The sequence below is a fragment of the Peromyscus californicus genome, unplaced genomic scaffold (genome assembly GCF_007827085.1).
Source record: "Peromyscus californicus insignis strain IS unplaced genomic scaffold, ASM782708v3 Scaffold_17__1_contigs__length_78620276, whole genome shotgun sequence".
In the NCBI taxonomy this organism is placed as follows: domain Eukaryota; kingdom Metazoa; phylum Chordata; class Mammalia; order Rodentia; family Cricetidae; genus Peromyscus; species Peromyscus californicus.
Window position 1 is genome coordinate 45,339,231 of NW_026294469.1, and position 25,638 is coordinate 45,364,868.

At 44.1% G+C, this 25,638-nt stretch overlaps 1 protein-coding gene across 1 annotated transcript in view; it reads left to right on the plus strand.

The window, feature by feature from the left end:
- The window catches only part of Lmnb1 (lamin B1), a 45,052-nt gene extending 19,677 nt beyond the window's left edge, over window positions 1-25,375 (plus strand). Inside the window, exons 2-11 of the mRNA XM_052742211.1 lie at window positions 1,393-1,549; window positions 2,039-2,164; window positions 5,734-5,904; window positions 7,355-7,480; window positions 12,457-12,677; window positions 13,800-14,025; window positions 15,440-15,544; window positions 19,862-19,981; window positions 21,500-21,607; window positions 24,577-25,375. Coding sequence (XP_052598171.1) covers window positions 1,393-1,549; window positions 2,039-2,164; window positions 5,734-5,904; window positions 7,355-7,480; window positions 12,457-12,677; window positions 13,800-14,025; window positions 15,440-15,544; window positions 19,862-19,981; window positions 21,500-21,607; window positions 24,577-24,618 — 1,402 coding nt within the window. The 3' untranslated portion in view covers window positions 24,619-25,375. The remainder of the gene's footprint in view (window positions 1-1,392; window positions 1,550-2,038; window positions 2,165-5,733; window positions 5,905-7,354; window positions 7,481-12,456; window positions 12,678-13,799; window positions 14,026-15,439; window positions 15,545-19,861; window positions 19,982-21,499; window positions 21,608-24,576) is intronic.
- Window positions 25,376-25,638: the final 263 nt, after the last annotated feature.

Sequence of the window (25,638 nt, forward strand, 5' to 3'; positions counted from 1 at the left end):
AGGTGTGTGGTCGTCTGTGTCTGAGAATGTGTATGTGCCTGTTTGGATGCACGTGCCCACATAGTCCAGAAGAGGGTGTCAGATCCTTTGCAGTGGGGGCTACGTTTGGCATTCAGATTCTGGAGCTCCTGATTGAGCAGCAAGTGAACTTAACCATCTTCCAGCCCAAATGGAAGATTGTTACTTGTTTTAATTCAAATTTTTTGTTTGTTTTGTTTTTTGTTTTTCGAGATAGGGTTTCTCCGTGTTGTTTTGGTGCCTGTCCTGGAACTCACTCTGTAGCCCAGGCTGGCCTCAAACTCACAGAGATCCGCCTGACTCTGCCTCCTGAGTGCTGGGATTAAAGGCGTGCGCCACCACTGCCCGGCTTAATTCACATTTTAAAGAGTTGCTTTGTCCCTTCTCGACTAGTTTTCAGCTAAAGCCTGGCATCTCGTGGCCTTAAAGCATACAGGACTTTGCAAAAAAGATTCTGTTGGGACTATATCTGTCATACCGCAGTGGGTAAGGGGGTTGGGTCTTCTCCTTAAATTATACTTTCTTACCATTGAGTTAATTTATTTTTCATTTTATTTTAATATTAGCAATACTTCAGTTTTATTAAGAGTAAGTATTCAGAATCTTGATAGTGAAGGCTTTCTTGAGTAATTAATGCTAAAGATTTATTTTAATGGCCAAACATTGTGTCTTTTAAAATGTAATTGTTCACATAGTTATTCCGTGGGCTTGGTGGCACATACCTTTTCCTCTCTAGTACTCAGAGGCAGAGAAAGGCCAATCACTATGATTTTGACAGCAGCCTGATCTACATAGGGAGTTCCAGGTTAGTCAGGGCTACATAGTGTGACTCTGTCATTCTTCCCCCACCCCCCATAAATCTATATAAAAGAACATTACTTTTCTACCATAGAACTCCATGTAATTAGGGAAATTTCAAATCACCTTATATTAGAAATAGAAGGTGCTTGCAAGCCTCTGTCATCAACGAGCTGTTACTAACATCAGAGGTTTTATGTGAATGAGTGTTTTGCTGGCATGTAGTCTGTGCTGCATTTGTGCCTAGAGCTGGTGGAAGCTGGAAGAGGGTGTCTGAGCTCATGGAACTGAAGTTAACAGATGACATGTGGGTGCTGGGACCCGAACATGGGTCTTCACTTCAGTAAGAACAGCAGGTGCTCTTGACTTGGAGCCATCTCTCTGGTCCCCAAAGCCTGGGTCTTAGTTAACATGTGATGTGGGAAAATGTTGTTGTCTTTGAGCTGATGTTCCTAGGTCAGCTTCTGTGATTTCAGGCAGCCAGTATTTAAATTGCCTTGATTTCTCACTTAAGCAGGCAAGGGAAAGGTCTCATGGCGGGGCTCTGATGTTGTCTGTGCTTTTCTAATATTACAGTTATGCTAAGAAGGAATCGGATCTTAATGGAGCCCAGATGAAGCTTCGAGAGTATGAGGCGGCACTGAACTCTAAGGATGCAGCGCTGGCTACTGCCCTTGGTGATAAAAAGAGTTTAGAGGGAGATTTGGAGGATCTGAAGGATCAGATTGCCCAGGTAAGATGCTGCCTCAGGCCCATATTTGGCTGATCAGTTGGCATTCTGAAACCATGGTCTGTGGACTTACTTATTATTTTGTTTTTAAATAAACCCTATTTGTGTTCTTCGGTGGCTTCCCCAAAGAACAGTCTTGGTAGCTAACATGCGGAGAGCATGGTAGCCTCTTGTCCCTTCTGGTCTGGGTTTTGCAAATCTTGCTGCTCTCCTGGGTACTCTTGTCCTCTCCGCTTTCAAGGTCATTTTCATTATTGTCCTAGAACACTGGAGCGTGAAGGAAGATTGTCCTCTCCCTCTCTGTTGAGGACTACTGTTTGATAGGGGATCTGAGGTGATGTCCTGGGGTAGAACTAGCGAATGTCTGGAAGTTAAAATGACATAATCATGTTAAGAAATACATAGGAACTCTAGTGGTTGATCTCATTAATTTCTTAACTCACCACCAGATGGTTGCCATATAATCTTTATCATTCTTTTTCCTTTTCATAGCTGGAAGCATCTTTATCCGCCGCTAAAAAGCAGTTAGCAGATGAAACTTTACTTAAAGTGGATTTGGAGAATCGTTGTCAGAGCCTTACTGAGGACTTGGAGTTTCGTAAAAATATGTACGAAGAGGTAACTACATAAAAATTTTCTTTCCAAAGGAAACAGACCGGGCGTGGTGACTCCTATCTGTAATCCTAGCACAGGAGAGTTAGGATTTCAAGGTCATATAGTGAGTTTGAGCATAGTCGGAGAAAACAATGGGCTGGTGAGATGTCTTATCAGGTAAAGGCTTGTACTGCCCCACCCCAAAAACCGGGGTTGGTGCCTGGAACCTACTCCTGCAGATTGTCCTCTGACCTTTGGGTGGGTTCGGGCCACTTGTGTGTGACACAGCCCCATGCCAAATAAAGCTAAAAACAAAGTGTAATTTCTTTCCTATAAGGAAAAGAGAGCTGATAAAGAGATGGTAGGATTTGGGGATGGAGATACTTTGCAGGTAACTGCACAAGGTCCCAGTGCTAAAAGCACCTAACCCCCGAAGCCACTGGGGTCCACAGTTGTAGTTCACCTCTGACGGGCTTTGTCACAGCTTACTGTCAGAATGCTTAAGCGATTGCTCTAGTGATGGCTGCCCGACAGACTGCTCTGAATGTAGCAGTTTAGAACCACAGGCTTTGATCATCATACTGTTCAAAGGTCAGGAACCTGGAAGCTGAGCTCATGAGTCTGTTGTCAGCCCTTAGCTGGGCTAGAAGAAGCACCTCTGAGCTCCCAGCACAGCTGTTGACTGGAGGCTGGAGGCATCAGCCCCCTTGCCTCTTGTCTTCTCCACACGGCTTCTTAGGATGTGCTTTCTTCAGAGAGAGCCATGAGAGAGTGAGTGGAACAAGGCAGAAGCAGCATTCTCCTTCATAACCTAGTTGCTGAAGTAGTAGACCATTACTTCTGTTGAATAAACCCTGGCACATCGTGGAGAAAGGTTACATTAAGTTTGAACAGCAGGCGATGAAATCGTTAGTGGCCTCAGTGAAGTCGGGCTACTCGCAGCATTTATAGGTGTGTGTAAAACTTGAGTAGCATTGACAGTCCTTGCTGTGGTTGAAGGGTCAGCAAGGCAGCTGTTACCAGAAAGCAAGCAAGCAGTGATGCTGAAGGAGAAATGTGTGTTTCCGAGTGATCGACCCCATCGGCATTAATTAAGGGGAAGATAAGCCATTAAGTAGTGCCTTTCAGGGTAGTGTGATTTTGTTTTGTTTTTTTTTTTTTTCAAACATTTGCTAATGATAACTCTAAACTTACTGTAGGAGTTAGAGAAAATAACAAGAATTGATTCATTTTTATAAGAATAGTATTTAATTAAGGTAAGTATTGTTGGGGCTGGAGATATGGCTCAGTGGTTAAGAGCACTGGCTGCTCTTCCAGGGGACCCTGATTCAAGTCCCAGCATCCATATGGTGGTTATCATTCTTAACTCCAGTTTCAGGGGCTCTGTCTCCCTTCTGGCCTTCTTGAGCACAAGGTTTAAAAGCACCACATAGGCATACATGAAAGCAAAATATCCGTGCAAATAAAATTAAAAGGCAGAGGTGTTGCTGGTGCCAAGTGAACTGGACTAGCAGCCAGACCTCAGGGACAACTTGAGTCAGTCTCTTATTTAAAATAGAATACTGGCTAGGGAAATGGCTCAGTGGATAATGCACTTGCCATACAATTGTGAGGACCCCAGCGAACACATGACAAAGTCATACAAACAGGCTGTAGAGATCACTCAGTGGATAAGAGCACTGGGGTTCAATTCCCAGCACCCACATGGCGGCTCATGACTGTCTATGATTTCATCCTAGGGATCCAACACTCTTCTGGCCTTCATGAGTACTAGGCATGTATGCAGACAAAGCATCCATACCCGTAAAAATAAATTTACAAAAAGGAATGAGCTACCTACCATACCTCCCAATAATTAAAAAGCCAACAAGCCCCAGCACTTAGAGACAAACAGGAGATCCTGGGACAAGCTGGCCTCTGGGCTACCGAGATGTGAACTGTTCCTCAAGGATCTTGGGCCCACACATACGTGTGTAAAAGAACAAACAAAATACTGGCCCTCTTTATTTTTCCATGTGAGGATGGAAAGAATCAAACTGAATACTGCAGGTAAAAGTTCCATGTAACTGGTAGCTAGCACTATTCTGTAGTCGTTACCAAGCATTGAATTACTGAAATTGATTTATAGTTTCATTTTGTTTAGTTACGGCTGTCTCTGCTCTGCCACTGTGTGTTATTTTAATGTTAGTGGTGAAGAAACTAGAAGTGTTTCTTCTCCAGAAGATAATAATTGAAAAATGGCAACAGCAACATGATTCAGTATTATTATTATTTTTTATTTATTTATTTATTTTTTTTTTGGAGACAGGGTTTCTCTGTGTAGCTTTGTGCCTTTCCTGGAACTCACTTGGTAGTCCAGGCTGGCCTCGAACTCACAGAGATCCGCCTGCCTCTGCCTCCCGAGTGCTGGGATTAAAGGCGTGCGCCACCACCGCCCGGCATGATTCAGTATTAAAGTGGGGATATGTTTGCTCTTTTCCAGCATGGCGGACACTGCCCAACAGACAGGTTTAACCTCTTCATTAGGAACAGTTAAGAGGCAGGAAGAGGAAGGAGAGAGGGCAGAGGAGGTTGACAAGGACATGCCTGTAGCACGGGCTCAGCTTTTCTTCAGCTAGACCTCACCGTTTAAGTAGCACACTTGCTCCTCCAACAACCCTGAGTTCCAGGAGGTTGGGAGCAGAGCTGGGTATTCAACTCGGGTTTCTGATTTTTTTTTCAAGTGTAATTGTCTTTTTAATGATTAAGAGAACCGTGAAGAAATATTCAGGAAGTTAGGACTAGACGTTATGTAGGTGATACAATATGTACTTAACCTGTGAGGTCTCCAGCACCATGCAAAAATAGACAAACAACTTTAATGGGTTATGGTGCCCCCTTGTGGCTTCTTTAATTATTGCAGCTCAAGACAAACACGTTCATAGTGAGAAGCTAAAATGGACAGTTTTTATTAGTGGGCTTCTGTAACTAGCCACAAATTCCCTATCCCCGTTCATTTGGACAGTTTCTTAAAACAGTGAAGGATCATAACTACTCAGTCCACTACTTTAGTATTTTAGTGGATTGAGTTAGTCTAGTGACATTGCTATGAAATAGACCCTGCATACATTGTTACTAATAGTGTAACATCAGATTGTAAGAGGAGTCATGTAAACTGTTACCGTATCTAAGAAAATAGATCATTACATAGAAACTTTGAGGTGGACTGTCCATAGGATTGCCAATAAAGCAGCTCAGAAACACAAACCCCGTTTAGTGTTTGATGTGATGTATTGTCTGGGTCCCTACAGTCGCGTGGCGCTTTAGTAAGTCATCAGGCCGTTTCTTGCCATCAGTGAAGTGAACTAGCTATACCCCTGAAAAGAGCTGGGAAGTTCCTGGGACTTGGGGTACTGTCATTATGTCATTACTTATACCTAGAGATGTTCTGTCTGAAAACTGGAAGACAGCAGTGTAATCGCCCGCCTGTTCTGAGACAGGACAGGCGTGCATGGAGTTTAGTGTATGAAGCCTCAGACGGCTCTCAGGTTACTCAAGATGGTGCTAGTGTGGTCCGTGGGAGCAGCTGTTTCATGGTCTTTTTCTCCCCGCAGGAGATCAATGAGACAAGGAGGAAGCATGAGACCCGTTTGGTGGAGGTGGACTCTGGGCGTCAGATTGAGTATGAGTACAAGCTGGCGCAGGCTCTGCATGAGATGAGAGAGCAGCATGATGCTCAAGTGAGACTGTACAAGGAAGAGCTGGAGCAAACCTACCATGCCAAGGTGAATGCTCGTCAGCCAGTGCCTCGGTCATCCTGCAGAGTTGACAGATTGGGGTCTTATTTGTTCATCTATTTTATGTATATCGGTGTTTTGTCTGCATGGACTTGTGCATACCAGAAGAGGGCATTGGATTCCATGGAACTACAATTAGAGACAGTTGTGAGCCACCATGTGGGTGCTGGAGATGGAACCTGGGTTGTCGCCTGGAAGAGTAGCCAGAACTCTTACCTGCTGAGCTCTCTCTCCAGCCCCAGGAATCATTTTTAAAAATTAAGAGAAAAAAAAAGATTTTATTTAGGAATAAACATAATGACTATATTTTCAATGTAGCTTCATATAGACTGAACGCGACTAGGATATAGAAGAAAATGGGGTTATTCTAGTATTACTAGAAGTAAAGGTTTATGTTTCTGTCAGTGGCCACTCAGTCATATCAGAGTAGTTAACCCAAAGCGTCAAATGCTTTCCGGTCCCAAGGACTTGCGGGGCCTTTCTGCACACTGCGGCTACTTGTCACGGTCACATAGCTGGTGCGCATGGATGCGTGTCCCCTTTGGGTGGTTTTGTTTTATAGGAAAATCTGACTCTTCATTTCAGAAGTGTGAGAACATCCCACTTACATGACCAGGTCACATGAAAACATCTTGGGTTTTGTTTGCAAATGATTTTTCTCATATGTTAAATGTTAAATGACTAGATTAAAAAATATTAGTTAGAGGCAGAGGTAGAAAATTGATGGAGTCATTTAAAATAATTTCCGTTGCTCGGCCTCACACTGTTCCTGTTGAGTGTTGGTTATTTAATGCAGTAGTAATGGGCATTGCATGTGAGAGACCTCATGAAGAGTTCCTGCAGCCGCCCAGCACCGCTGAGGGCTGGCATGGAGCTAGACAGTGCGGGAGTGGGAATCCCACAGACTGGATTGGAAGTCTGAGAAGGAACACAGAAACAAATACTTTCCATCTCTGTTTCTCACTCCTCTGTTTTACACACACACACGGCATTTGGAGATGTCTGCATTGTTTTTGTGAGAACGGCTTTTGCTTCTGAAAGGAAGAGTCTATCTGGTTACAAAGTCTATCTGTGTTAGGTTTGGGGGGTTTGGCATATGGACTCTTTCCTTTACAAACATCACTACAGTCAAGTTTTTAATGCCATTTCTTTGATAGTGCTACCCTAGATAGCAAATGCTTAGTGGGTGAAATACTGAACAAATAAATGGAGTTAATGACCTAGATACATGGAAATTGTTTGAATTCATAGTTTTAGAAGTGAGTCTGAAAAGATAGGTGCACGGCCATGTACCTCAGCAGACCAGCCATGATTTTCCTGTGTTTCGTCAGCCAGTTACCAGCAGGGCTTAGGCTTGCAAAATGTCTTGGTGAATCATGTTTCCTCAGTTTTCAGTTGTAACTCACTAGGTGAGACTGACTGGCTCCTGTTGTTACAGCTGGAGAATGCCAGACTGTCCTCAGAGATGAACACTTCCACTGTCAACAGTGCCCGGGAAGAACTGATGGAGAGCCGCATGAGGATCGAGAGCCTCTCCTCACAGCTTTCTAACCTGCAGAAGGAGGTGAGTCGGCACGTGCCTCTGAGCAGAACTGCGGTTACACTGGCAGGCTGGCCCCTGTGCTATCACCGTGTACCTGCTCTGCCTGCCTGTTCCACCTCTCTGTCTGTCACAGATGAGACATACTCCCTCTGTTTTTTTTCTAGATTTTTTTCATTGCATAAATATCTTGCAGCTTTGTGGTGGTGCACACCAGTAATTCCAGCACCTGAGAGGCAGGGGTAAGAGGATTGATTGCTGCACTTTCAAGGCCAGCCTGGGTTATTCCTGGATAGCCTGGGCTACATAGTAACATGTGTCTCAGAATTCCCCCTTCTCCCCAAGACACCTGAACAGTACCTTATTCCTAATTAATTAGAAGGTTATGTGGAGATCTACTGGTCACTCACTGGACACACTGAGTCTTATCTTTGTGGTACTGCTACCGCTCAGTCCTTTTCATCACACTTGGAAACTAGAATGAAGAACAACAAAAAAATTGTGAGTGAAATGCCTTCTTTCTCCTTGCATTTGAAATTAGTCAGTGGTTATGAATCTCTGGAGTCATTAATAAGTCACTCACCTCAGTGACAAGTGACTGCGTTTCTCCTTGTTGACTGGCTGCCTGTCCTGGTGGTGGCATGCTCCAGGTGAAGTAAAGTTAGCCTGGATGTGGCTTCAAGTCAGTTTCATTGTGAGGCGATGCTGGATAAAGTGATACGAGGATTCACACGAGGATTCAGCATGGCCGCTCTCTTTAATGATGTGGGAAGTAACTCTGCCCTTTTTTTTCCCTGAGCAGAAGAACTTGTTTAAACTTTATGCTATTTTATTGAGCAGGCTTTTCTTCCTGTTTTTTTTTTTTTTTTTAAGCAAAATCTTTTTAGGAATAAAAGGATGTATTGTGGGCTTTAGAAAATAAAGCAGAAAATTAGTCACATGAAACAGTTAACACAGATTTTTACGTTGCTGCCTTGTGCATTTTATTACTTTGGTCATAAAACTTTGTAGAGTTAGTTTGTTCTGCTAGTATTTTGAACTTTTCATCTAACTATGGACTGTTCACTGGATCAAACCACAGGCCAAGGTGAGTTTAATGACTTGCCCAGAGGCTTCAGGTAACCAAGGATTTCCCCCTTCCTTCCCCATATTCCCTTTATACCCAACTCTTGTTGAAAATTTTCTCTGAGGAGTTTGCTCTCTGTTGCACCATCTGTCTTAGTCCTTTTGGGCTGCTCTAACAGAATGTTATAAAGTTTACACACAACACACACACACACACACACACACACACACACACACACACACACACACTCTCATACTCATACTCTCATTCAGGTCCTCAAGATTGCTTGGCAAGTGCTTTACTGACTGAGCTAGCTCCACAGGCCCTGGTTCAGCATTGGGAAGGCTAAGACCAGGGAAGATTAAATGGTGACATCATAAGCCGGGCAGTGGTGGCGCATGCCTTTAATCCCAGCACTCGGGGAGGCAGAGGCAGGAGGATCTATGTGAGTTCAAGGCCAGCCTGGGCTACAGAGTGAATTCCAGGACAGGCTCCAAAACTACACAGAGAAACCCTGGAGAAAAAAAAAAAAGAGGTGAGATCATTTCCATATCCGTAGATTGGGCTGTCTCCTGTCTTCCTGTGGTCGAAGGGCAAATACAGTCACTACCCAGAGCCTATTTTATGGAAGTACTAATTCTAGGTGGTAGGGATCAATGGAAAGATCCTTTCTTTTAGTATTGCCATGTTGGAGAGTAGAATTTCCAACATGTGATTTTGGGGAGAACATTATTCTGGAAATGGGCCATTGTGTTCCTACGATGAGTTGATAGCAGCCACTCTGTATCATTAGATAGTGCTCACATAGCCCTGTCTCTTGTTCATTTGGCTGTTGCTTCTCTTGAGGCTGGTTGACAGCCAAGGAGGTGGAGATTTACTGTGGTTAAATAGCGGTGGTCTGGGGACTTGGAACCAGGTCTAGGTCCTGACTCGCGTTCAGTCTTTTCCTTGTTTTTCTGATGTGTCTACTTCCTTACCTCTAAGTGCTTTCAGTTTAGTGGATTTTAGCTGGCACCCTTGGAGTTTCTAGTAGATAGGAGACGAGCATCCGCTTCAGCTACTGTGGTTTTAGTTTATCAGGGCAGAGGGAATCTCCCTCTACTCGTCACTGATAGAAGGCTTCGTCTTGAGGAATAAATGAACACATTTACGCACACACATACTTGTTTCATCAAACTTGCTGGGTAACCTGGGAAGGCTTAAGGCTTAACCAACCTTCCTGCCTCTGGGATTGCAAGTGTGGGCCACTGTGTCCAGCTTGATAAGAGGTTTTGGTGAGTGTTCTCAGTCTTAGAAAAGAGAGAAAAAGATCTGTTTAATACTTTTCTCTTGTGTGTCTGAGTGTTGTTGAGTCATGGTGGTTTCATCATGCTGCTGTTGGGTCATAAGGGTTTCCTTCTGTGAATGACCCGTGGCTCCTGACGTTCTCGAATTGAAGATTGAAGCAACCTTTCAAGAAGCACTTTTAGAAGATAATTTGAAGTATATAGATGATAGCAAGATTGTTTTGGCACTAGGAATTTCGAACAGTAGTTGTGGTGGTCTGAGTCTGCCTACCTTACAAGTGTCTGCAGTGGCACACCAGAAGCACCCATGGTTCTTTCTGTGTTTCTGACTCCCAGACTGGGAACTGACTGCGTCTGTATCATCAATGAATCAGTGTCATTGTGTTCTGAATTACAAATCAGACCTGGGGCCAGCACAGTGATGGTTAAGAACCTTAGCATTCTCTTTGAGGATCTGAGTTTGGTTCCCAGCACCCCCAGGACAATTCAAGACTGTCTAACTCCAGTTCCAGGGGATCTGACACTCCCTTCTGACCTTTGTGTGCACCAGGCACTCACATCATGTGACATATATGAATGTAGGCAAAACACTCAGATCCATAAAAGTAAAAAAGCGACAAGACTCTGATTTCTTACTGTTCATAGAGTCAGTGGTCTTTCATTTCCTGCTGTCTGGCCTACCCAGACAAGAATTAATAAGCTCCATGTCCTAGAGAGAGTAGAACTGCTCCAGAAAGCTCTTAACCGCCAAGCCACCTCTTAAGCCCAACCTGCTTTCTTGTGTTGCTGGGGATTGAACCCAGGGCAAGCACTCTACCACTAAGCCACAATCCCAGTATCACCTTATTACCTGATTTTAAAGTATGCTTTAGGTTTACCATGTATTTTCTGTGTCCCAGCCCTAGAATCATACATTTCTCCTGGTTCTTTTTACCGGATAATAGTAAATTATCCAGTAATTATCCATGGAATGTGCACTGGTGTCTCTGCTTCTGGGCTGTCTTATAGGACAGGGTTAGCGTTGGCCCCCAACCCACACATCTGGGCCTTCTCACGGAACAGGTTATACACTCCCCAACACACATTTGAGCCCTCGTAGAGCAAGTTATACCCTTATGTGTGTGAATGCACGTGCACATACACACACATCCCTGGCCTTTGTAGCACAGGTTATACACACACACACACACACACACACCTCAAAGAAGAGGTATGAGGTGCAGGTACACTTGCTTGCACATGCAAACACACAGTATGCTTTTGGTACTGGTATCTCTGCTTCTGGGCCATCTCATAAAATAAATTGTGCACGCACACACCTTCTCATAGAACAGGTTACACACCCCTCGTGCACACATGCACATAGCTAACTTAGCATAGCCATAATCTGTAATTGTTCTTCTCTCTAGTCATATGTATTTATATTAAGTTAAGCAGAAATTCCTGCACTTGTCTCATATGATACTACAGGGCTCTTCTGGCTTCTTTTCTCACCTGTTTATAACCTCTGAGTCTGGGGAATTAGTTTTTATCATCTGGTTACTTGTTGAGCCCCATTATATGTTTACAATTTTGAGCCTGTCCTTGTTCAAAGAATAAACTCTAGTAGCGCAGTATTTATTACAGTGTCTTTCTCCAGATTTAAGATTTTCCACAGTAGGTCCCTGTCTGTCACTTGAATGGGTACTTGGGATTCTGAGGACCTTGGCTTCCATCATTCTTTTTGAGCTGATTACCCTTGTCATTTTCTGGGGCTACTGAGATGAATTCTGTCAGGAAGAAACATGGGTGAATGATTACCTAGTGAGCTACAAGGTTTTAAAGATGAGCTTCATGATAGATAGAGGATGTGTGATTTTTCACTCTGTGTGCCAAATACAGCTTCTGTACTTCCGGTAACATTTTACACATCACCATGTAGCACATGTGCTCTGTAACCAAACAGGACATGATGGGGCTACCCTAAAGAGACAGGCACATTCAATGTGCTAGCCAGACCCCCTTTTCTTTGGTCTTTAGAATGTGTCCCAGTATCTCTCCAAAAGCATACTCTCATATACCCTTTAGTGTTCCTTTTGTGAAGGAGTATGCCTGGCGCTCTTTAGTTTTGAAGTGAGGACCTTGGAGGACAGGTCAGACTTGAGGTTTCCAAAACTTACACATGTACATTTCCAAACTTTAATTTGAGAAATAATTCTTTTTAGGCTTCTATTACCCGAGACTTTTTTTTAATAAGAGCCGTATTTTTTTTTTTTTTTTTTTTTTTTGTTGTTGTTGTTTTTCGAGACAGGGTTTCTCTGTGTAGCTTTGCGCCTTTTCCTGGAACTCACTTGGTAGCCCAGGCTGGCCTCGAACTCACAGAGATCCGCCTGGCTCTGCCTCCCGAGTGCTGGGATTAAAGGCGTGCGCCACCACCGCCCGGCCCAAGAGCTGTATTTTATATTTTAAAAGATAAAATAATTTATGTCTTTTATAATTTTTTATTTAGGATTTGGCTTTAATTTCTCCCAGTCAGGATCTTTTGAGCTATGAGTTAGAGCTCCTGCGAGGCTGTGTTTGCACTCTCGTTAGGAGATGGGTTAAAAGAGCTGCCTTGTACTCTTGGGGAAGTGGTCCTGGAAAGTAAATGTCCTCCTTTGACTCTGAAGTCTAGAGCGTGTTTGGAAAGGATTCAAGAATTGGAGGACATGCTTGCTAAAGAGAAAGACAACTCTCGCCGCATGCTGTCTGACAAAGAGAGAGAGATGGCGGAGATAAGGGACCAGATGCAGCAGCAGCTGAACGATTATGAACAGCTGCTTGACGTGAAGCTGGCCCTGGACATGGAGATCAGCGCCTACAGGAAACTCTTAGAAGGCGAGGAAGAGCGGTAAGGCTCTCTGGCCTCCCCGTGCCCACAAGCTGGGTTTGCTCCCACTTTTTGCCCTTCTCCCTCTGTCTCTCTTATATCCAGTGTTTTAGGGCTGCTCTAAATCAGAGCCTTGCCTCCTGCCTCACTAAGACATTTACAAATGAGTCATAGTGAAGAACAGCCTACATTTCAAAGTGTCTCTAAGAAACCCAGAGCAGCTGGGCGAGGTGGCGCAACGCCTTTAATCCCAGCACTCAGGAGAGCTCTGTGAGTTCAAGGCCAGTCTAGTCTACAAAGTGAGTTCCAGGACGGTCAGGACTGTTAACACAGAGAAACCCCATCTTGAAAAACAAAGCAAAAACAAAATCCAGTACATTCTTCAACATGAATAACACAACTATTATAAGTGGTTTACATTTCTTTCAGTGTATATTTCCAAATGTATTAAATGGAATGAAATTGCATTATTAAATGCTCTCACTTTTAAGGAAAAGAAAGCATTTCTTTTGAAAAGGAGGAAAATGACTTTGAAATTTTCTGTCATTTGTTTTAAGTAGAAATAGATTTTTTTTTAAATTTATTTATTTATTATGTATACAGTGTTCTACCTTCATGTATGCCTGCAGGCCAGAAGAGGGCACTAGATCTCATTATAGATGGTTGTGAGCCACCATGTGGTTGCTGGGATTTTTTTTTCCCTTTTTTTGGTCTTTTTGTTGTTGTTGTGTCTTTTTTTTTTTTTTTTTCCTTTTTTCTTTTTTTCCGGAACTGAGGACCGAACCCAGGGCCTTGCCTACCACTGAGGTAAATCCCCAGCCCCGTGGTTGTTGGGAATTGAACTCAGGTCCTCTGAAAGAGCAGCCAGTGCTCTTAACCTCTGAGCCATCTCTCCAGCCCTTAGAAATAGGTCTCAATTTATTGTTATTACTTTAAATATTGAGTGGGCTTTTTCATTGGAGATTTCAAATGTTTTAGTAATGCAATATGAATATCGCAGCTTGACTAAATCTTGCTTTAGGTAAGGCAGTTATGGGCATTGTCTAACATGGTAAGGGGTTCCTTGCTTTAGAAATGCCCGTGGAGACCAAAGCCTAGGTGAGTCAGGTTTTCCATCAGCAGACCTCTTGTTTCCCTGTGTAGGTTAAAGCTCTCTCCAAGTCCTTCCTCCCGGGTGACTGTGTCCCGAGCATCGTCTAGCCGCAGTGTCCGCACCACTCGGGGGAAGCGGAAGAGAGTTGATGTGGAGGAGTCAGAGGCCAGCAGTAGTGTTAGCATCTCCCACTCAGCCTCAGCCACCGGCAACGTGTGCATTGAAGAGATCGATGTTGATGGCAAGTTCATCCGCTTGAAGAACACTTCTGAACAGGTAAAAGGACCGACCGACCCGTCTCCTCAGGCTGCTCTGCAGGCTGCTGGGCTGCTGTAGACAGTAATGGCTCTCTGCCATCTGTGTGCTTCACTCTTACAGTCTTCCGGGGCCTGAAGATTTGCTTTGTTCTTCTTTCTTGTGTTTATTTATTGTGGTGGTGGGAATGGTGTCCATGTGCTACAGCAGGGTATGGAGGTCAGAGAGTCATCTCTCCTTCCACCATGTGGGGTTCTGAAATTGAACTCGGGTTACCAGCCTTGGCGGGGGGCAACCACCATTACCCATTAAACCCCCTTCCCAGCCTGAGATTTTCTTTGTGAATCTAACTTTATCTGCTCCATCCCTCAACCCAGATCTGGCCATTTCTTCATGGCCCTCCCAAAGATGAAATAGAAGTTTCCATAGCCAGGTTGGTGAAGTTGCAGTTATTAATAAAGCTTTAGGAAAGGATGTGGGCTCACGTGTGTTGAAGGAGCTTTTTCCTCTCAAAGTTAATGAATGAACATATGTTCGTGATCTGATTTATATAAATATAGTAATGACACGAATCTCGGTCTTGGAATAGTTGATGTGAGCAGGAAGTACCCACTGCAGGGATTTCTGAGGTTTAGAACTGGGACTTTAAAGAGCTCTGGTTCTGAAGGAGCTGTGAAGATGTAGGGCAGTGCTGGAGGAAGCAGTCTTGGGGCACAGGGGAGGGAATGTTACTTGGACCATATGTTCAGGGTCGCTCTCTTTCTCACCAGACTATTAGAACTATTGTGCATGTACATGTGTGTACACAAGCCAGCGAGCACGGGCAGTTTCAGGAGAGACGGGGCTGGGGGCTGGTTGGCCACAACTTGGCAACAGAGTAGCAACCAGGAGTGGGCAGCTAACCTCAGCCTAGAGTGGAGCCTGATTGCTTGGCTGTCTTCACCCCCCCTCATTGGGCAGCTGCGGCTGGGGTTGACAGTAGTCAGCCAGGTCCGGCTTAGTGCTTCTTTAGTTTGCTTTTAAATGCTTAGTCACAGCTTAATTTGGGGTGAAGCTGGCACAGATGCAGAAGACAAAAACAAAATTCCCTCCTTATCTTTGTCGGCCATGAGTGTCTACATGCAAAATGGAGTCTTCGGACATTAGGTGTTTTGTTTGTGTTTTGATGGCTGGATTGTGTTGTGAATCATAAAGACCCATCTGACTTAGCAGTGAAGACCATCCTTGGTTCTGTGTTTTCCTCTCCCGTTTTGTCCCCTTTAACGTTCAGACCCTTCCGGGTGGGGTGCAGCAGTCATGAAGTTACTCTTTGCAGAGAGACAAAGTTCAGTTCATATCATGGGAAGGCCTTAGTTCTGAGCCTTTATGGGTTCATGGATCTGATTATTTCATAGTTTTCTGTATATGTGAAGTAACCTTGTTTTATTGTGACTAGGATCAACCAATGGGAGGCTGGGAGATGATCAGAAAAATTGGAGACACATCAGTCAGTTACAAATATACCTCAAGATATGTGCTGAAGGCAGGCCAGACCGTTACAGTAAGTGATCTCAGTCATCCTTTAACTTCATTATTTTAATCATAGATAAAATAGCTATAACAAAACCAAACAACAGTTTGACAGAAGGAGCAGCATATTAGAAATGGGCTTTAAACTGTCTTTACATTATAGAGTATTGTGTGTGCTGTTAAAGACTTAAAAATTCTGCCTTAACAATAGTGAAGAGAATTGAAGTTTGCATTATGTTTTGTCTGTTTCGGTGGGTATAAAATAGTTAGCTCTTAACTACTTGTACCTACTGCAATCCCGGATACTGTACAGCATGAAGAGTTGTAGGAAGCTAATACTAGCATCAGCCTAAAGCTGCAGCTGCCTAAATTACCTTGGACGAACTTTAATGTGCTGCTATCTTGGCTCTGCCTTAACCTTACCCGTTTTCAGGGTTGGAGTTGCAGGATTGGATTTCTAACAGAAGTCCTTCAGTAGTCAGGTATAGTTGGCTGCATATGCCTGCAACTCTTCTACTTGGGAGGTTGAGGCCAAACATTGTAAGTTCAAAGCCACCCTGGTCAGCATATTAGCGAGACTTTGTTTCAGATAATGTCCTTGGCCTGATGGACCAGTTGCAAGCACTTTCTGCAGCTCCAGACAGTGAAATCCCAGCGTAGAGGAAGGTAGACACGAAATCTCACCACTAGCTGAGGAGCCATTGGCATTTGATAGCTATGGGAAAAGGAGACTCAGTTTCCTTTAGTAATGTGTTTCCTGAGAGGTTGACCACACTCCAGTCCAAAGACTGCCTGGATGGGGAGAGAAGGAAAAAAAGTAATCTCAAAGTTAGATGGGAAGGGCTGGGAGGGGAGGAGTGAGGTGTAGGGCATGAATATGCTCAAAATACTTCGTGTGAAAAAAATCTCAAAAATAATTGGAAGAAAACAAAAAAGCCAAGCATGGTGGTACAGGGCTGGGAAGGGAGAGGCGGGTAGATCTCTGAGTTTGAGGCCAGCCTGGTCTATAGAGTTCCAAGATAGCCAGGGATAGACAGAGAAACCTAGTCTTGAAAATCCCCAAGCAGCCACTTGCTTTTCTAGAGGACCAGTTTGAGTCCCAGCACCCATATCAGGTGGCTTTAAACCACCCGTGAATTCAGGGGGCCTGACACCGCCCTCTTTTGGACTCTGAAGCAACCACACAAATGAACAAATGTAAATAAGACAGACATCATCCCGCCCCCCACCCTCAAGCCCCCAAAACAAAAAATGCCCTCTCAGGCAAGGATAGTTCCCTGGTTATCCAGAGTGCTGGGCTAAATGCCATTCTGATCTTACCCTAACTAGGCTTTCTATTGATGTGTTTAAAACACATTTTAAACAGTAATGCATTGAGTTTTGGAGAAGTATAAATCATATAGCTAACAAAAGATTCCTTTGTTTTTACTTAGCAAGCAAATTATGAAACAGTCAAATCTGTTAACTTTATTGATCTCAAAGAAGGCATCCTTGACGAATGTAGATGTGACTACTCATTGTTTTTATTGGATTCCTTAGGAAAAAATAATAATAATAAGTGCTACTGAGTGTGGGGAACACACTTTTAATCTTAGCACTAGGGAACTGATGTCAGGAGGCTAAAGTCATTCACAGCTCCACAGTGAGTCTGAGGCCAGCCTGGGCTATATGAGGCCAGCCTGGGCTATATGAGATCCTGTCTCAAGAAAACAGGTACTTATTTTTAGCACATTTTTTTTTTTCTTGAGACAAGGTGTCTGTAATCTTGGCTGTCCTGGAACTTCTTTAGATCAGGCTGGCCTTGAGCTCAGTTTGCCTCTGCCTCCCAAATGCTGGGATTAAAGGCTGGCACCACACCCAGCTTCCCCCTCCCTCCTTAGGGCTCCCTCTGTAGCCTAGGCTGACTTTGAAGTGCTCACAATTCTGTCTTAGCCTCCCACATATTTATAATTTTGATCAGAACAAACCTTAATGTTTAAGATCAAAGGCTCAAAATGCAGGTTAGAACTTCTCTAAAGTGTAGAGAGCTTTGACATCTCTCTGAAAATAGCAGGTGTTAATTTTGTAATAATGGGTGAAAATGAGAACAAATACCCTAACTGCTCTGTTCTCCTCTTTAGTAATTATATGAGAGAAGATTGCTTAGTTCTGTTCTATGTCTTAGGGAAACTGCATAATGTGTTTGAAAGAATTTGGTATTTTAATTCAGAAGGTTTAGATTTGAATATTCTCTGTCTCTCATAATGTGGAGCCATTATGCCAATCATCTGCCTTACCTGCTGATGTACCCCAGGGACTAGAGATTGCTCCTGGAGGTGTTGTGTATGAGATAATGTAGTGTAGTTTTTCTTCAGCTAGCATTAAGTGTGATCAGCTTTTTGGGACATAGTAGTGAGGGAGATTTTCCTATGACATTGTACAAGGCAAATGCAGGGATCAGTCTGAAGATGGAACAGAGATGAAAACCCTGTGTATGCTTTTAAAAATTTGTTGTTATATTTAAAAACTTAAAAAGGTATAAAGTTAATTATGGAACTGTATTTAATCTATTTTGTTCAGAATATCATCAAAGCAGGGCCTAGTGGTGCCCATCTTTGATCTCAGCACCAGGAAGGCCTAGGCAGGTGGACCTATGAGTTTAAGGCCAGTCTCGTCTATAGTGAGTTCTAGGACAGCCAGGGCTACACAGAGAAACTCTGTGTCAAAAAACAAATACCCCGCCCCCCCCCCCCCCCCCCAACAAAAACCCCATATCAATACAAAATGATCAGTTAAGAACGTTAGCTGTTTCTGAGATCTGGGGTGCACAGCGTATCTTTTACTTGATCAGCCACATTTCAGGCACTTAAGCCGCATATTGACACGTTACTGCTCACACTAAACCAACTGTGTGATTCTGTGGAGATAGTGAAAGTGTCACAAGAAGAAGTACCTGAAAGTCAGCTAGGTCCTGACGCCTTTTTGAGTTTCATCTGGTAAATTCCATTTTTGATACTCATGAAAGATCTCGACGCTTCCATGGGCCTTTCTGCCCCGAACTAGAGGAGTAACTCCGTTTCTGTGGGGTGCACAGGCCCAGGCACCCCGTTATGGGGTTTAGGTACTGCTGCTGCAGGAGTGAAGCCCCACAAAGCCTGGTTTTTCTAAGAGGAGAGCGACTTAGAGGGAGCAAGGGGTATTTCTCGTGGGGTTCATAGAGCCCCGTAAGATTAGGACCGGTTATGTCTGCCTCTGAGGACAGTGATACCACAAAGGATAAGGATTTCTACCTGGGTTTTCTAAAACAGTTACGTGTGTCTTTGTACTGTATAAGGTGCTGTGCTTCACATGCATGCATATACCCCCGGGGCCCACCCCAGATGCCCTGAAACTGGAGCTGGATGTGGTCAGTGAGCAGCCCGTATGGCCCTGGGAATTGAACCTGGGTCTCCACAAGAGCAGTGCACACTTAACTGCTGAGCTCTCTCTCCAGCCCTCTGTTCCGGCGTTTTCTGATTGCCAGTTTTTTCCATTCCACCTGTTTACTTCTGCCAAGAATACTTGAAAAAACATGGCAGAATTTCCATGCTGATGAAGGGAATGCATTTATTTTCTTTGGTTTATTTCAATAGCAATTATGTTTTACCTGGAACATTTCCTGCATTCTCTGTGGAGCATAATCTGAGATGTGCTGGGGCACTGTGACACTGTCTCCAATTGGGGATGAGCTGCTCTTCCTGAATATTTCAGATAGGCTGTTAGCTGTAGACCATCAACTGTTCTTTAAATTGGAGGGGTATGTACACGCATGTATGTGTGTGTGTCGGGGGTCTCTTGGAAGGGTGACCCATGAAGCCCATAGAGCAGAGGTTCTCAACCTGTGGGTCTCAACCATTGGAAAACATATTTCTGATGGTCTTAGACACCTCTCAGTAGCAAAATTACAGTTAGTTATGAAGTAGCAATGAAATAATTTTATGGTGGGGATCACCACAACGTGAGGAGCTGTAGTAAAGGGTCACGGCATTAGGAAGGTTGAGAACCACTGCCGTAGAGCAATTGGTTGTTAATGGTACCAGTGAGTGAGCAGGCATCTTTGTACTGGTCGCCACTTCAGCAGCGATTAGGCACCATTGTTGCCCATTATTGCTGTTTTCTGGGATGGCTGGGCTGGAGTGTGGCAGCTTGATTTCAGGGGCTCATGTGTCCGTGTTTTTCATGTGAGGAAGCTGAGGCCTGCAGAAGCTCTGAGCTATGGTGACCACAGGCAGCTGGGCAGAGTTCACAGACCTTTAGAGGAAGAGTTTAAGTATAGTGTTGTGTGTGAGTGTTGGGCTCGGGGTGTCCTGATGTCCTGTCTCTCTTCCAGATATGGGCTGCAAATGCTGGAGTCACAGCCAGTCCTCCAACTGACCTCATCTGGAAGAACCAGAACTCTTGGGGCACTGGTGAAGATGTGAAGGTTGTACTGAAAAATTCTCAGGGAGAGGTACGGTACATGTAGTTCACTGTGGCCCCATTTCACCAGACTGACTTCTTACCAGAAATCCATTGCAATGTGAAGTACCCGAGGCTTCAGTTAGACCAAGGCTGCCAAGTAATTGATACTGAGAAAGTGGAAAGCACCACACATGAACATAGAGCATCTCCGAGAGGACTGACAGTGGACACTCGGGTCCAGTGGTCCTGGCCAGGGTCTGTTTCCACTGCACACTGACTTTGGGACTTTGAGTAATTTCAGCTCAGAATGTTCACATTTTATCGAAACAGATATCCATACAGAATGTCTACCTGGTAAATGCTTATGCTGTTAACCTTGTAAATGCTCACACTGTTAGCCTAGTAAATGTTTGTGTGGTCAACCCTACTATACTAGTTCTCTGTGCTCAGAAAACTTGAGTATAAGATAGTGGTGTGTATTTTCACCCATGTGAGCCCTAGGATTCTTGTCAAAACTGTAGCTGCATTTGATGTTTGCTGTAAGGACTCAGGAAAAATGTATTGTTTTGGTTAAAACAGACTGGTGCTTGGGGGTTGATTGACTGTAAAGACGGGCTTCACGGAACTGAAGCTTCTGGCTGAGCCTCTAAGCTTCCTCCGTCCTGATGCACTACTTCATGTCCACATAGAACCTGTCATCGAGCCTTGTTTTGTTTACAAAGCATGTCCTTGGATAGGTGTCACGTGAAGCGGGCTCCAAAGTTTCTTAGTCTTGTTTTAACCCAGGGAGTCTGTTAGAGCTCAGATAAGCTTCTGCTGAAGTCATTCCCCTGTGGAGTAGTTTTCTTGAGTGACCTTTGGACTTAGGATGCTCAAAGCACTCTAGGACACACGCTTTGCTGGCTGCTGGACCATCAGCTTAGCCTTGTGCTTGATTGGCAGCGTTTGCCCAGCTCAGCATTCTCCAGCAGAGCAACCTAGACTTGAGAGTGGAAACAGGTACTTTCTGTTGCTCCTTTATGAATGGTCAGAGCTCTGTTTCCCTACAATACATCTGGACCTCAGGGGTACGGTACTAGTAATTAGTGCTAGTCCGTCCTGCTCCCATATCCTGATGAATGGAAGGTGCTGTCTTTGTCTGCAGGCTGCTCAGGTGGTCCTGCTGTCACCATGGTCCTTGAGTTAGAGCAGTTGGCCTCCAGCTTCTTTTAATCAGCGTTTCTTTAGCGCCTTTTCTTTGCTAGGAGCTGAAATCTTAAGCAGAACTCATGTTGAGTTGTATAGAGAATTTAGTATGTCAGAGGACTGGCACAGAATTTTCAGTAACAGAACAGGATAAAAAGCATTAGAAACTGCTCAGCAGGTATTTCAAATTGGATCCCAGTAGCTCCCCTGCAGGAACAAATTGGAGGTCTACTAACTGCTGCTAATTACACAAAATTCACTAGCTAAAGCTGCTGATGAAAATGGCTTAAAACACCCTTGCTGGAGCAGTGCTGCTTCTTAAGCAAAGGAAAGGGCCTCTTTCCTGTGGCTTCTGACTTGAAGTTTGCTTTCTTGCTTTTAGGAGGTTGCTCAGAGAAGTACAGTCTTTAAGACAACCATACCTGAAGAGGAAGAGGAGGAGGAAGAGCCCATTGGAGTGGTTGGTGAGGAGGAGCGTTTCTACCAGCAGGTAGTACTTGTTTTAATTTTTAGTAATGGACTTGCCTGAAAACTCACTATGTGGGTTTCCTTGCTACTCGTGACCCCGAGCAGTAGCAGTCCACCCGCTGGGTGTGTGCTCAGCAAAGCAGTGCTCAGGACGGCACCTTGGATGCAGTGGAAGATGGTAGTGCTTTCCGTTTGTTTTCTCTGTCAGCCTTGACTTTTGTCGTTTGTGTTCTGGTATAGATGGTGTGTTGTTCTAGACATGTATGTTACAAGTGCACAGATTAATTAGATCGTATGCCTTGAAGCTTATTTATTGGATTCTGAAAAGTTTGTGCTACTAAATGAGAGCAGCATTCACGTATAAACTTAAACAGAACACAGAACCTAGAGTCACACTGAGCTCCAGTGTGGAGCCAGATTCACTGCTGTTAGTAAGTAATCGCGAGAGAGTTCAGCTAATGCCCGGGCTTTGTATAACCCTTCAAATAAACTCCAAATTCAGCTTTAACTCATTAAATTTGGAAAAAATATATATTAATATAACTAATGAGCCTCTAACTTATATTCTCAAGCTGTTGAGCATGATTATTAATCCGTCTCTTGTCTCCATAATTGTAATCTAAGTTGGCCTTGTTTCTTAATCAGTGTTCTGTTGCTGTAGAGACACCACGACCAAGGCAACTCTTAAGAAAGAAAACATTTAATTGGGAACTTGCTTACAGTTTCAGAGTTTAAGTTTATTATTATCATCATGGTGTGGAGCATGGCGGCATGCACGGAGCTGAACCAGGAGCTGAGAGTGAACCTCCTGGTCTGTAAGCAGACAGAGAGAGAGAGATTGAGATTGAATCTGGCCTGGGCTTTGGAAACACACCTCCTTCAACCACACACCTCCTAATCCTTCTAATGGGTTAAATGATGCCCCTCCCTGGTGACTGAGCATTCAATTATGAACCTGTGGGGAGCATTCTCACTCAGAGACCAGTCTTGCTTCACTAGCCCTGCTGTCAGCTGACTTGACATGTGGAACCCACTCGTGTAACCTCCTGTGGGATCGTATTTCATCTGAATGTCTTGTCATTTTGCTGGCATAGTTAAGAGAAGTATGTTATACTTGGCTTTAATGAGAACCAAGCACAAGATCCATTTCCTACAGTCCTTGGAAACCTCACAGTGAGTAGAAGGGAGAGAACTAACATGTGAGGACAAGTGATCTGCATGAATCCCGCCAGGTCAGATCTGGAGAAGGCATTCTAGGCCTCTGGTGTCGTTGTAAACAGCTGTGGAAGATGCTACTTGGACAGTGTTCTGAAGGATAGGCCATTATTTGGGTATTAAAGAAGGACAAACGGTAGTGTTTGAACTGTCAGCAGAATGCACCAGACTTGGGCTTCAAACCGTCATTCTTCGTTCCGATGAGTTTGTGGTGTGACCGGCAGGGGCTGGGCCTGAAAGGACCCGTCCCAGTGTGGTTCTCAGGGTTGACTAGTTCAGCCCCAGCTTCTTACAGACTAGCAGCTGGCAAAGACTGTGAAAATGCAAGTCCTGGGCCTCCCAAAAGCTAGGCCCAGAGCTTCCTTGTGTTTCCTAGAAGTCAGCCAAGGCTAGCCAGCACTCGGGAAGGGAGGGAGGGAGGGAGGGACCAAGAGGTGTGGAATGTCTTGTCAATTTTGTCAGACCCAGGAGCTAGGACACTCCTGCATGCTAGGGAAATACTCTCCCATCAAGCTGTCCACCCCCGCTACTTAGGGTGCTGTGGTGAAGGCGCTGAGTCCACCTGTTGTCAGGTGTGTTGTTGGGTCTGTGGAGAGGTAAAGTGGAAAGCCTGCTGCTGAGCCGGTGTGCTTCACATTGCCCAGGCCTGTCGTCTCCACAGTCTGCAGCAAAGGAGAACTGGAGTGTCAGAACATATATCACTAGGCAAATGAAGTTAGAGGCTGACTCCAGAGCTGCTAAGGAAGTAGGTAAATGCAGACTCATTAAGATTTATGCAGACTCAAGAGAAGAAAAGAAAAAGTCCAAGGTGTTTGAGGCTTTGTGCTTGTGATCGCAGATGATAGTCACCTCAGAGTTGAAAAGAGGAAGGATTGGAGCTGCCGAGCACAGTGACGGTGACCCAGTCCCCTTGAGACTGAAAACCAACCTTCAGTGTTAGTTTAATTAGGAGCGAGTCACAAGTCACACAGTTTTGCTAGGCAAGTGACACTGAGCAATGCTCTAAGGCTTTGCTAAGGCTTTAACTGTTTAAACCCTTTTTATCTTACGGGTATGAATGTTTTGCCTGCACCTCACCATGCAGTACCCGTGGAGGCCAGAAGAGGGCATAGGATCCCCTGGAACCGAAGTTACAGAGGGCATCAGACCCAGGTCGTCGTGGGAGAGCAGCAAGTGCGCTTAACCTCTGATAACCTCTGAACCATCTCTCTCTCCAGCCCGCTTGCCGCCTTTTTTTTCCTTCCTTATTTAAGCCCAGATCTTGCTATGGTTGTAACCTCAGCAAACCTGAGTTTCTATTTCACACAGTGGTTTTTCAGCTCAGCTACATAGGAGAATTACTTTAAAATTAGAGTTAAGTGAGAAATCCTTAATTGTTTACAGGCTTAGATCAGCTGTTTGTTTGTTTGTTCTTTGTTTTTAAAAACTCAGTTGTGAGCTGGGTGGTGGTGGTGCACGCCTTTAATCCCTGCACTTGGGAGGCAGAGCCAAGCGGATCTCTGTGAGTTCGAGGCCAGCCCGGTCTACAGAGCAACATCTAGGACAGGCACCAAAACTACACAGAGAAACCCTGTCTTGGAAAAAAACAAAAACAAAAAAACCTCAGTTGTGGGATTTGTTGAAGGTAGCCCTTAGGAGAATGCTGAAAAGAGTGAGCCGTGACCAGGCCCATTTTAGTAGGTAATGCGGGTGTTTGGAGTCTGTTTGGAAGGGTTTGTGTTTGCAACATTGTGATGTTAGTGCTGAGTCTTCTTTCTGTTCCCCCCCTCTCCCCAGGGAGCCCCAAGATCATCCAATAGAAGCTGTGCCATTATGTGAACCTGTCACCTGTCTTCGGAGACAGAAGCATGGTAATCCTGGATACAGTGCAGAGCCTTCTCAGAAGCACAGGATATTTTTCTATTTCCTTTATGTGAATTTTTAAGCTGCGAATCTGATGGCCTTAATTTCCTTTTTGACACTGAAAGTTTTGTAAAAGAAATCCTATCCATACACGTTGTTGCAAGATGTGAATATTGACACTGAACTAACTGTACTGTTTGGAAAGGGGCCCTCAAGGTTTGGCATTTTTTGTATGTGTGTATGTATTTTTTTTTTTTTTTTAAGTTCTTTTAAGGAAGGGTGGGGAGGGTAAGTATACCACTGCGTGTCCCGGCATAATTTGAAGATTGCTCTGTCTAGCTGGGCAGTCTGCTCTTGATCATTCTCTGCTCTCTATAAAACGGTGCTGTTCGGGAGGGGGGAAAGCAACTTTTTCAATATATTGAACTTTTGTATGGAATTTTTTTGTACCAAATGATCAAGGTTACAAATTTTTTTTAAATAGAAAGAGAAGGAAATTTTTGTAAGAAGGCAATATTAATCTAGCCGTCATGTAAGCACTCTGGATGGAGGTTTCGAAAAGCTGTGTATGTTCAGCTACTTCTCTTAATTCTTGATTCATGAGGGGATGGGGCAGGCGGGGAGAGGGTGGGGGAGGGATTCTCTTCAAATGCTCTAGTTGTGTTTTTTAAGATAGTGTAACATGCTTAAATTTCTTATGCGACATTAACCAATAAAAGCTCTTTTACTATTACTCTCCTGTCCTTTTTAACTCTTTAGACCAGTGGTTCTCAATCTGGGAGTGTTGACCCTTTGGGGGTTGTCAGATGATCATTTCACAGGGGTTGTATATCAGATATTTACATTAAGAGTCATAACAGTAGCAAAATTACAATATAAAGTAGCAATGAAAATAATGTGATGGTTGGTGTCACTGTATTAAACGGGACTGTTTTAAATGGTCGCAGCATTAGGAAGGCTGAGAACCACAGCTTTAGACAGATCTTGACAGGGTAG